Source organism: Caretta caretta, chromosome 20, assembly GCF_965140235.1.
Source record: "Caretta caretta isolate rCarCar2 chromosome 20, rCarCar1.hap1, whole genome shotgun sequence".
Lineage (NCBI taxonomy): Eukaryota > Metazoa > Chordata > Testudines > Cheloniidae > Caretta > Caretta caretta.
In genome coordinates this window covers 21,470,399-21,482,402 of record NC_134225.1, presented here as the reverse complement: position 1 = coordinate 21,482,402, position 12,004 = coordinate 21,470,399, and the positions used below count along the sequence as shown (strand labels likewise).

Below are 12,004 nucleotides of genomic sequence, written 5' to 3'. Positions count from 1 at the left end.
GGAGGGTTCCCCCAAATTTTGGACCCAGAACTGCCACCTTAGAAAGAAAAATTGGGGTGGTTGAATTAGGGTAAATTTCCCCCATATTTTGCTCCAGAAATGACTCCTTTAAAATCTTAAGAGGAGGGAGGAGATAAGGAGAAAATTCCCTCCAAACTGAGGGGGGGAGTGTAGATTTTCCAGGTGGGGTCTGGATTATTCCTCACCCACATTCCCTTAAACCCCATTTTTATGGCCCTTATCCTGCCAGGTGCACCCCTGATTGGCAGGAGGAGTTGGGTGCGTGGGTGGGTCTTTTTGGAGAGGGATTGGATTTTCCAGTGGGGTCTGGTCCCCTGACCCCTTTTATAGCCCTGGTTCTGCTGGGGGCACCCCAAATTTTCAGGGTGTTCAGATCTGGGTTGCTGAGAGGGCATTTGGATCCTCTCTATATTTTGAGGGTCGTGTTATTATCTGGGGTTCTGGCTCCATATCCTAATCTGTAATTCAAGCCCAGCCAGGAGGAAGACTTGACAGACAGTTGAGTAGCCATATGTGGGGAAGGACTAGGATGGGCCAAAAGGCCTTGTCTAGCTGTGGAGTCTGTAGGCCTGGCATGCACCTGGGGACCCTGGAGGGGGTGGGGAATCAGTTTCAGTTGCAGCATTCCCACCCCTTCCTGGGATGCTGCTGAGGGCTCTCGGAGGGGTTCATGAGCCTCATGGGGGGAGATGACATCGACACCCCCCCCAAGCCTGTGCAGAGGACTAAGGAATGGGAATACAGATCTATACCCACTGAGCCCCTCTGCTCCGGGGGGAGGGGAGGCGGAGGAGGGGGAGGATAGGGCCAGCTATGGATCTCCACCCCTCAGGTTATGTGCCGACCTCAGGGCATCTGCTGGATCCCGATGGGACTGGGGGTGGGGAACCATAGCTCAGTCCACAAAATGGCCCTTCGAACCAGTGGCAGGTTTTGCACACCTGCTGCCATGCAGCTTCCTTGACATGGCTGCATTTTGCAGGATACTCGATGGATGTCTCACGCCAGCCCCTGTGTTGTGCCATGGTGATTTCTGTCGTCAGGCTGCCTGGGTTGCAGTCATGATGTGGCCACATTAAAGGGGGAGCAGCCTGACAGTGATCCCCAAAAGAGGGACATGCTCCCCACCTGGCAGGGCTCCTCTTTAACCCAGTCTCTAGCTCAGCTGCCCCCCACTACCCATTCTCAATGGGATTGATTTTCCGGTCGCGTTTTGGTCACAGCCGCCAAGTTGTTTGTCCCTCTAGCCGCCCTGTACATGGCACCTCCCATTGGCCGGATGGGGGTCACCTGATCGCTCCCCGCAGGCTACAATATGGCGCCGTCCATGTAGCTGCTCCTGGAAGGCGTGGAGGGAAGGCTAAGCTTGCTGCGCTCTTTGGGTGAGGGAAGCCTGGGGTGCTAATTGGGGGAAGGGGATGTTCTGCCCCGCACCCCAGGGAGGGCCCCGTGGGCTCAGCATTAATTTAGCTTTTTTGGGGGGCACCTCAAATTTCAGCTCTCAAATCCTCTGCTTGGGGGGGGGAATTTGGGGATTATTCTTCCCCCTTTCTCCTCCTCTGAGTTATCCTGCACGAGCTCAAAACCTGGCATCGGCGCCTCAAACGGAGTCACCCTCCCCCACTTTAATTCTGAGGGATCGGGGCCTCCTAGTCCTTCAAGCAGTTTGAACTGGCTCCCAGAAAATATCAGGTTTGGGGGGAGGTGGGGATGTCTTTCACTGTCATTGTAAGTCTCATGATACTGGGTGGCTTGTTCTCCCCCCGCCCTTTCCGAAAACCGTGGCTCTTTGTCTTGGGTGACTACGTGAGATCTCAAGCTTTTGTTTTAGAAAAAAATAACCATCCATACTCTATTAGTCGCTACCAAAAAACCCCAAAACCCACCCTGTGTTATCTGAACTGGTTCATCGGGGAAAGCTACTGCAAAAAAAGGGGCGAATATAAGAATGACCCTACTGGGTCAGACCAAAGGTCCATCTAGCCCAGTGTCCTGTCTGCCTAAAGCAGCCAGTGCCAGGTGCCCCAGAGGGAATGAACAGAACAGGGAAGCATCCAGTGATCAATCCCCTGTCGCTCATTCCCAGCTTTTGGTGAACAGAGGCTAGTGACACCATTCCTGCCCATCCTGGCTAAGGCCATTAATGGACCTATCTTCCATGACTTTATCTAGTTCTTTTTTGAACCCAGTTATGGTCTTGGCCTTCACAACATCCTCTCCTGGGGAAAACCTAGACTGGTGACCACCCTAGTCCTTGAACTTGTGGTGAAAAGCTTAAAGAGGTGAACACCCATGCCAGAAATCAAATAAAAAGAACCTCATGTGTTGTTTTAAAGAAATCTGATGACTTTAAGCCAACCTCGTGATGACTAATTTTTGGATGCATGGGGCTGACAGTGCTGTTGGATTGCAGTAACTCCTAGGAGTCCAAGCCATGGACAGAGAGTCCTGTTGCGTGAGGCGCCGTATGGACACAAAACAAAAAGATGTTTTGTCCTACAGCGCTCATGATCTAAGGGTTTGTCTACACATGGTTTTTGCACTGATTTTTTTTTCCCCTACATATGTAATTAAATCATTGCGACGCCTTTATTGGGGCTGTGGTTATAGCAGTATAAAGATGTGCTGGTAAATTTACCAAAACCAGCTCTGTTGATCTCAAAACCCTTATGGGGCAAGGCTGCATCCCCACCAGATTGTTGCAGCAATTTAACTAAATCAGTTTTTCCGCAAAATGCAGATAACAGCACACGGTGGTCATGAGTAGCAACACATTAAAGATTGTGCAGTGCTTGGGTACGACAGGAATGAGAGCTGCAGAAGTAGTGTTTGCATGCTCATTGGCAAAGCCACTTCGTTGTCCTAAATCAGATTCCTCCTTAACTCTCCTTTGCCATGATGGCTACAAAACCCTTGGCATTGGCTGATGTACAGAGACCGCTGCCCATCACGCTCACTGATACGGTTTCCTTTTGCTCCCCTGTCTACAGCCATCTGTTGCCTTTTCTTATATTTAGATTGCAGGCACTTTGGGGCAAGGACTGTCTTTGTTCTGGGGCTGAACAGTGCCTAGCACAGTGAGGCTGTGGCCTGTGACTCTTAGGTACCACTGCAATACACCTAATAACAAGCCCAGTGCAGTACCACAATACAAACCGTAGTAAGACCGTAGTTTATAAAGTATTTGGGGATCCTTCAGGGACTATTTCTCTCTTGTATTCTGGAGACAGCTGTGACACAAAATGTTCTGATGAAGGCTAAGTTCACTCCACTGGCTTGGTTTATGAGACACTGCATCCTGCAGCCGGGCAGAACTGTAACAAATCAGCTGGCTGGAAGGGGCCGGAGATTCCTGCCACCAGAAGATCTGCCAGCTGGAAAGCTCTGTCCTTCCAAGCACATGGAAGGGGAATGCCCACAGGAAGCCAATGGCTCCCATCCAGAGCAGCGTGAGGAGCAGCCGCCTACATCTGATCTAGCGATGGACACTGGGAGCTGCGCTGGCCCCGTGAAAACTGGGGAGACTGTGATCATGGAGGGGAAAGCAAAGATCATCTTCCCCAGTGCCAACGAAGTGTTCTACAACCCTGTGCAAGAGTTTAACCGAGACCTGACGTAAGTACAACCAAGAGGGGGGCCTGGAGCTGTCTACACTTATCTGGCCCCCATCACGGTAATATATGAGCACTTAGCCCTGCCCAGCCTCACAGGAGGGTTGCAATTATCCCAAGACACCAAGGCTAAGTGATTGGCCCAGGTTCACACAGGCAGTCTGTGGCAAAGCACAGAATTGAACCCAGGGCTCCAAAACACCACCGTTCCTCTCCTATTAGCCCATCCTTCTCTAGTGCCAAGCACCTGCTGTTGTGGGGGCCCTTAATGTGTCTCCAGTCAGGGCCCCCAAAATCCAGTCACTTTTGAAATCAGGGCTAATGTGACAATGGAAAGAATTGCTTGGAAAAACTGAGCAGTAGCATGTCTACCAGGGGATGTGGCCTAGATCTGAGCGTTAATGGGCACTAAGGCCTGTGTGTGTCTCTCTGATCTTCTGCCTCAGGTGTGCCGTGATCACAGAATTCATTCGCCTTCAGCTTTCGGCCAAGGGGATTCAGAGTAAGTGGAAATCTCTCTCTCTCTCTCTCTAGAAAATCCCCCGCCCCAATGCAGTGAGCAGGATGGTTAAATTAGTAGGACCGTTACTAGCACGCTAGCTTTCAAGGCCAGACGGGACCACTGTGACCTTCTGGCCTGTTGTCCCTCCCCGAGACTCCTGCCTTGAGCCCGGTGCATCAGGACAAGGGAATGCTGGGAGCTCGGCTCTGATTCTTAGTTGTCCCCTTTCTGCGCCGCTTGCGGGTGGGAATGTTAAGCTGCTCTGTGCTCTCCATAGTTTGGGCTCCACAGGGGCTTCCTTAGCCCAAAGCTGAAGCTAGGCTGCTCTTACACGCTGCTCCCTATCGCCCCTGGGATGCAGGGAACAGCCAGAGTGCTGGACACTTTGGCATAGTGGGCAGATCGGGGTGTGGCGAGAGGCTGGGAACAGGGATGGTTCAGGGCCTTCATGTTAGCTCCTCAGCCTGGGAGGGTGCCCTGCACAGAGGGGCATCCCCTCCTTCTGCCCCTCCCCCCCCCCCCAAACTGCAAGGCCTCTTTGCACATTAGAGCAGCTCAGAGCTAGGCCCCCTAAGGTCTGAACCCAGAGATGCTGCCCAGACCCCTTAACACCCAGATCTGTTGCAGTGCTGGAGTGGGGGGACGGGTGACACCCTTGCATCCGCCCCCACTGCTCGCTCTGTCTCTTGCAGTTGCCGTGCCAGGAGAGGAGAAGGTCGAGAAGGTGGTTGTGGATCTTTCCGAAGGGGAGGAGGCTGGGTCAGAACCAGCACCCGAAGGGGAGGGGGCAGCGGCAGTGGGAGAAGTGTGCAAGGTGCGTATAAACCTAGCACTAGCTTTCCCGTAGTCCCAGGGTCACCGTCTTGCCAGGCACTGCCCAGAGTGAGAAACAGTCCCTGCCTCAAGGTGTTTGCGGGCCAAAGAGACAAGCCAATCTCTTTTTGGGTAGGATGGGTGGGCTCCCCAAAATTTCTCCACCCCAGCTGTGGCCCTCCCACTGCCTGATGTCTGATGGAGGGTGTGGGCAGGGGAGACTCTCCCTTGACCATCCCCCCACCCCAGTTCTTGGGGAGAAGCCGAACCACCTCCCTATTTATGCTGCAGCTTTTTACTGCCTTCATCCACTGCACTGCAAACCGTCTTGCTGCGAGCAACCTCCAGGCAGGTCTGCACTGGCCCCTCCAGCTCGGTGAACACGCAGGGTCTTGCTTAACCTTGCAAAGGAATTGGAGTTTGCCTTTCAGGCGGATGGAGAAACTTCCTAATCCAGAGCTTACTGCTGGGCTCCTGGCATCAGTGTCTGGGCAGGAGTCTCCAATGCGCTGATGCATGTAACCCACGTGATGGCTGGGCCATGGGCAGAGGTGGATGAGCCTGCTTCAGCTGTGGCTACAGACCTGGGGCTTGTAGCTCAGGCATCAGGGGCTTGTGCTGTTGGATCCAGAAGTCCCGTGTTCGATTCCCCACCGATCGGTGACCCAGGGGGGTGTGCGGGCTTTGGCTGAGATGTGGTCCCTTCTCCCTCCCCGGCGCAGGAAGGAGTGCGGATCTTGGAGGCCTTGGCCGCCTCGGGGCTCCGCTCTATCCGCTTTGCCAAGGAGGTGCCCGGCCTCCGGGCTGTGGTGGCCAACGATTTCTCTTCCAAAGCCGTCGAGCTCATGGCGAGGAACATCCAGTTCAATGGAGTTGGGCACCTGGTGACGTCGAGCTTGGCCGATGCCAGGTAAAGTTGCAGGGATGGGCCACTTTGACATCACGTGTGCTGAGCGGGCTGTTCTCAGCCACTCACCAGGTTGGCCTGAGCTTCCCAATCCAGCTGGCTCAGAAGCAGGAGGGTGAATGGCCTTGTGCCTGGAGGATTTTGGGGGGGATTTTGTGGTCCAGGGGCTCTGGACCACAACTGGGCACTTAGACGCTACCGTATTACACCTAATAAATAACCAGCCAGGGAGACTGTGCCCTATGCAGGGTCTCCAGTGTAGGGGCTGGGGGAGGAGCTGTGTGGGTGGGGGGCTTGGCCAGTCCTGCGATATCCTAAGCTGCGAACTGGCCTCGCAGGCCTCTCGAGGCTCTGCACTCGGGAACTCCCCTGCTCAGTGTCTGTCCCCATCCTGCCTGCAGGATGCTGATGTATCAGCAGAAGGCGGAGAAGCATCCGTTCGACATCATCGACCTGGACCCATACGGCAGCCCTGCCACCTTCCTGGATGCCGCCGTGCAGGCGGTGAGTGAAGGAGGTGAGTGGCGGGGTGGGGGGGGAGCATCAGGGCTGCTGGGGGCAGGGGAGGTGGCACTGCGAGCTTCCTCGCAACAGTGACTTGCCACATTTGCAAGCTTCCATTGATGCTTTGGATGTAGGATCTGGTGGGTTAGAGGAGGGTGACCAGGAATCCAGCTTCCTGGTTCTATCTATCCCAGGGGCAGATCACTTCCCTCCTCCACCTCAGAAGTGAGGGCCCCAGCGGCTGTCCCAGGCTCTGGAATCTGGGCGGAGACCCGTCTAGGCTGGGTTTTCGCATCCTGGAGCAGGTGAGGTCAGTGGCTGGGGGAGGAATCCTCAGCTGACCGCCCCCGGGATGTCTCCCTTGCAGGCCTGCTGTGTGTTACCTGTACCGACATGGCAGTGATGGCCGGGAACAGCGGGGAGACGTGTTACAGCAAGTACGGAGCCATGTCCATCAAGGGCAAGTTCTGCCATGAGATGGTGAGTGGGGGCAGGGTGTCCCTGGGGGTGGGCGGGGCCTCTGCCTCCATGCTCCGCCCCATCCACCTGTCTCTGCTGTGCACCCTAGGGCAGCGGTTCTCAAACTTTAGCAACCCGAGGACCCCCATTTTGACTTAAAATTTTTTGTGGATGCCCAAGCCAGCTTCTAATTTTCCCTGGGGGTGCGCAAGCCCCCACTCAGCCCCAGGCCCTGCCCCCACTCCACCCCTGCCCCCAAGGCCCTTGCTCCACTCCACTTCTCCTCTTCACCTCCCCTGAGCGCACCCCATTCCTGCTCCTCACCCTGCCTTCCAGAGCCTCCTGCACGCTGCTGAGCAGCTGTTCTGCAGGGTACAGGAGGCACTGCAGGGAGGGAGAGGAGTGGATCGGTGGGGCCGGCAGCCCCAGACATGACTTGTGGGCCCCCTGGAGAACCCTCGCTGACCCCAGTTTCAGAACCGCTGCCCTAGAGGGAAGGGGAGCTCAGCCTGCTCCCTGGCCCCTTTATTCCTTGGACCCTACTTGCGATGGGGACGCTGGTCCTGCTCGGGCTGGGCTGAGACCTGGCGCACTTGTGTCCCAGCAGAGCTGGGCTGGGGAGATCAGGCCCAGTACTGGAAGGGGAGCAGGGCCCCCTCCCCACTCCCGCCTCACAGGCAGCTCCTCGACCCCGTTTCCACACGCAGGCCCTGCGGATCATCCTGCACAGCCTGGACCGGCGCGCCAATTGCTACCAGCGCTACATCATGCCACTGCTGTCGGTCAGCGCCGACTTCTACATCCGGGTCTTCGTGCGGGTCTTCACTGGCCAGGCCACCGTGAAAGCCTCTGCCAGGTGAGCATCTCATCCCTGGGGCGCTGGCCAGAAGGGTTAGCCCGCCCTGCTCTCCACAGCGCCCCCTGCTGGAGAGGCCAGGAGTGGAGTAGCCAGGCGCTCACCCCCACCGCCAGCCTTCCTGCCCTGCAGCACCCCTTGCTGGCACCCCCATTGCTTGCTGTGCCCTGTCCCCACTCCCTGTTCCTGGGCCCATTGTTGCTGAATCTCCTCCTGTCTCTGCAGCAAACAGGCCCTGGTGTATAACTGTGTGGGCTGCGGGACGCACCGCTTCCAGAGACTCGGCAAGATGACCAGCCACGGGAGCAAGTAGGGGGCTCTGGGTTCTCCCTCACCCCAGGACAGTGCAGCTGTCCCCACCCACGGGACAGGGGCTGACTCCAATTCCTGGCCCTGGAGAGCAATGGGAAGGGACCTGTCCTCAGAGCTAGTGTCCACTGGATGGGAGAGTCCAGTGCTGGCCTGTCCCTAAGGAGATGCAGAATGGATGCGGGGAGTGGAGAGGGGATGACTGGTCCCTGGAGGTGGGAGCGGGGGGTCCCCAGCTGGAGGTAGGCCTGGCCTGGGAGGTGGAGCTGGACTAGGAGATCTCAGGTTAGGAAAGGGGGCTTGGAGGGGGGCTGGGATGGAGAGGCGGGGCAGGGGGAGGGGCTCTGCTCCATTAGATCTCTAATTACTGTTCTGATTGATTCAGTTTTAAATACTCGGCTGCCTCTGGCCCCCCAGTGGGCCCCTCCTGCGAGCACTGCCACCAGCGGCACCAGGTGAGCCCCCGTCCCCCCCGGTGCACCCCACTCCCCGAGGGCCGGGCACACTGCCCTTACCTGCTCTGTTCTGTTCTCCCAGCTGGGTGGCCCCATGTGGGCGGAGCCCCTCCACGACCTAGCTTTTGTCCAGAGGGTCCTGTCGGCCTTGGGGAGCAACCCGGGACGGTTCGGGACACAGGATCGGATCCAGGGGGTGCTCAGCATGGTGACCGAGGTGAGGGGCCAATTGGGAAGCACCCCCGGGGGAACAAGCGGCATGGGGCCCTGCTGGGGAATCGGGTGGTCTCTTTTGGGTCTGAGTTGGGGAGCAGCTGGGAGGGTGGGACCCCTGGAGCTGGGGGCGTGGCCAGTTGGGTTTCTGAGGGTGGGGCCTGTGCTGAGCCACTGTGTTCCCCTCTGGCCAGGAGCTGAGTGACGTCCCGTTGTACTACACCCTCGACTGCCTGAGTAGCACCATCCACTGCAACACGCCCTCCCTGCTGCAGTTCAGGTACTCGGGGCCTTACGGGACCAGCCAGTGGGCGCCGGGCAGAGCCAGGGGCAGCCCCTGCCCCAAAGAGCTTCTGCTCTAAACACCCCTGGAGTGGGCGGGGAAATAGGGCACAGAGCGGGGGCAGAGCTGGGATTGAGACCCAGACCAGGGGCCCCCCGCTCCACCGGGACATGCTGCCTCTAAGGCAGGGAGTGAGGCTGGGGTTGGACGCATCACATAATTCCCTTGGGGGAAAGCACCTCCCCTACCCACTCACCACTAGGGGGTGCTAGGCAGGGCCCAGAGGGGGAGGGCGCCCCCTCCTGAGCTGCCACCACCTCGGAGAGCCCAGGGGCCCGCAGGCAGCAGAGGGCTCCCCCCGCAGCATGGCCTGAGGGCTCCCCTCCGGTTCCAGATCCGCCCTCCTCCATGCCGGCTACCGTGTGTCGCTCTCCCACGCCTGCAAGAACGCCATCAAGACGGATGCCCCGCCCTCCGTCCTCTGGGACATCATGAGATGCTGGGTGAGTGGGGGGGGGGGTGGACTTAGCGTTTCTTGTCTGCCCCCACCCCATCAGGTCACCGCTGATGGGGATGCCTGAAGCCAGTGAGCTCCCTCCATGCGAGCCCTGGCTGGCTGTGAAGCTGGTGAAGGTAGCAGGGGGAGGCAGGGTTTGGGGAGGAGCGGGGGGTCCTGTCTGTTGCGGCTCAGGGTTGAGGGGCACCGGCTGAGCTGCGTGTGAAGGGAATCCAGGGCTGGGGGGAGGGGAACTCAAGGGAAAAATGACCTGATCTCTCTCCCCAGGAGAGAATCCATCCAGTGAAGAGAGAGCGACTCTCGGACACCAGCCCAGCCTTCCACATCCTCTCTGTGGAGCCCACGTACGGCCTGGGGGTTCGAAGGGAATCAGGCCGGTGCCTGGCACGCTGCCTTCTTTGCTGCTGGGGGCAGGGGCTGGTGGGATGCAGAGGGGAGGCAGCGTGGCCTAGGGGGGAGAACAGTGGACTAGCACTTGAGACACCTGGGTTCTAGGCCTGGCTCTGCCACTGGCCTTCAGTGTGGGTGGGTCATGTGCCTCTGTTTCCCCATTTGTAAAATAGTGATCCTGATACTGTGACCTCCTTTGGCGATCGCTGGGTAAGACGCAGGGATGGGGGTGGTACAACATCACCAGGGCCTGCCCCTGCAGTGCAGAGGGTCTGGGGGATGGCCAAGCCCTGCTGCTTCAGGGCAACGCAGCTGTCTAAGGCGGATTAAGGAGGAACTTTCCCCAGGACAGGTTATTCCACCAGGTGTGTTGCACAGCTGGGAGACATGGACCTAAAGTGCCCCCGCCAGCCCACTGGTCTGAGCCAGGGCAGCAGGGGATGGTGGGTGAGGAATACCAGGCTGGATGGGCCCATGGGGCTGATCCACTCTCCCCGTGCCTAGTTCTTCAGGATTCCCCACTCCAGGCTGCTCAGGAAGCCCCCCCTGCAAAGCACTGAGCCGTCTGTCTCCCTCTCCTCCATGCCCTAGGCTGCAGGCATCCTTCACCATCCGCGAGGACGCCAACCCCAAATCCAGGAAGCAGGGTCTGAAACGGTTCCAGGAGAATCCCGAAGCGTACTGGGGCCCTAAAGCCAGAGCTAAAGCAGGGTAAGGGAAGCCGATGGACTGGGCCAAGATTGAACAGCTGGGGGAGGGTGCTCAGATGCAGGACTCCGCGGTTCTATTCCTGGCTTTGTGGGCCAGTTACTTCCTTTCTCTCTCTGCCTCAGTTTCCCCAGCTGTAAAGTGGAGCTAGGACTGACCCTATCTACCTCCCTGGGGCTGGTTGCAAAGTGCATCTTTGACGGGAAGGCACCAACTGGGACAGCTGAAGAGGACACCTGGGGCCCGTGGGGAGGAGTTAAGGCTAGGGGGCTGCTGTTCTACCCTGAATCCAGCTCCGGGCCAGGATGACTCTGGATCCGGATCAGAGCAAGGTCCCACCCCTGTGTGGCTACTACTCAGCCAGGCTGGTAGCCTTATCCTGCTTCCATTGGGTCTCTTTAAAGCCTCCAGCCCCAGTGGATATGTGAACGCTCCTCAGGGCCTGCGGCTTTATGCTGTTATACAGCTGGCGTGCTCCACCCCAGAGCCAGCTGCTGTCACTCCTGCCCATAGCTGAGCAAACTCCACTGCGGGGCTGGAGCTAACCCTGGGGGTTAAAATAGCACTTCGACCCCAGCAGCCCTCCTCACGCAGCCCCCTCCTGCCTTTCCAGGGGTGGCATTTCCACCTCCCTGCAGGACAAGAGGAAACTGCATCAGAACAAGCGGAAGGAGAGAGCGGAGGACGGGGGCCGCTTGAAAAACACCCCCTACAAGAGGCTCAAGGAGGTGAGGACTGGCCGGGGGGGGGAGGGGGAGCTAGAGCTGGGATGAAAGGGGCTCGGGGGGGGTTGGGGGGGAAGCATGGCAGCTCCTGGCCATGGTGCTGCTGTAATAACCCATAACCCTGACTATAGCTTCTCTCCCTCTGCTAGGGGAGCTGCGCGGGGGCTGAGAAGTGCTGCCCCTCCCCTGAACCGGCCCCCCAGGCTGTGAAGACCGACAGCCCCCCCCCGTAACCCGGCCCTGAGCAGGAATGGAGGCTACGGGGCTTTATTTTTTTAGTTCGATGAGGGTGCAAGCTTTTCATTTTAAGACTGACTGTCTCCCCCACCCTGAGCCTCTGTGCGGTCGGCCATTAAAACAAGGGTCTCTCCTTTTTAGGGACAAGCCCAGACTCACGTGTGATGCTTCTGTGTGGGGCACACGGGGGGGAGCTCAGCTCCCCCCCCCCCCGATATACACACTTCCCAAAGCAGGCACCAAGGGGAAGGCAGGGCTATGCCATGATCCCCCCAGCCTGGCAACTCTTCTTCCCCACCTGGGCTGAGGAAGGGCTCCGCAGCCACAGCCTGGCTGGCTGGACTCCAGGCAGGATGGTGGAGCTACTCTGCCTCAGTTTCCCCACAGGCAATCGATCAGGCATGTGGGGGGGGGACAGGACTCCTGGGTTCTATTCACAGCTCTGCCCCTGCCCTGGTGTGTTCATTCTGCCTGCATCCCCCGAGCAGGACTCA

At 58.1% G+C, this 12,004-nt stretch overlaps 1 protein-coding gene across 2 annotated transcripts; it reads left to right on the top strand.

The window, feature by feature from the left end:
- The first annotated feature begins 1,312 nt into the window (after positions 1-1,312).
- TRMT1 (tRNA methyltransferase 1) lies at positions 1,313-11,657 on the top strand. 2 transcript variants are annotated; one of them, XM_048832247.2, is made up of 17 exons: positions 1,313-1,403; positions 3,252-3,636; positions 4,079-4,134; positions 4,827-4,948; positions 5,670-5,857; positions 6,256-6,371; positions 6,726-6,838; positions 7,525-7,673; positions 7,899-7,982; positions 8,368-8,437; positions 8,520-8,654; positions 8,845-8,930; positions 9,328-9,436; positions 9,718-9,794; positions 10,432-10,551; positions 11,162-11,276; positions 11,423-11,657. In XM_048832247.2, exons 2-17 carry the CDS (start codon positions 3,272-3,274, stop codon positions 11,504-11,506), a joined length of 1,989 nt encoding a protein of 662 aa, XP_048688204.2. In that variant the 5' UTR covers positions 1,313-1,403; positions 3,252-3,271; the 3' UTR covers positions 11,507-11,657. The 2 variants fall into 2 exon arrangements, with proteins under 2 accessions (XP_048688204.2, XP_074977924.1); XM_075121823.1 differs by having other exon boundaries at positions 1,321-1,403; positions 3,248-3,636.
- Positions 11,658-12,004: the final 347 nt, after the last annotated feature.

Excerpts from the sequence above, each read along its gene's own strand:
- TRMT1 (XM_048832247.2), top strand. The coding sequence starts at position 3,272 with ATGAAGGCTAAGTTCACTCCACTGGCTTGGTTTATGAGACACTGCATC. Across the intron at positions 5,858-6,255 it reads TCGAGCTTGGCCGATGCCAG|GATGCTGATGTATCAGCAGA; the intron begins GTAAAGTTGCAG and ends TCCTGCCTGCAG. Across the intron at positions 8,931-9,327 it reads CCCTCCCTGCTGCAGTTCAG|ATCCGCCCTCCTCCATGCCG; the intron begins GTACTCGGGGCC and ends CTCCGGTTCCAG.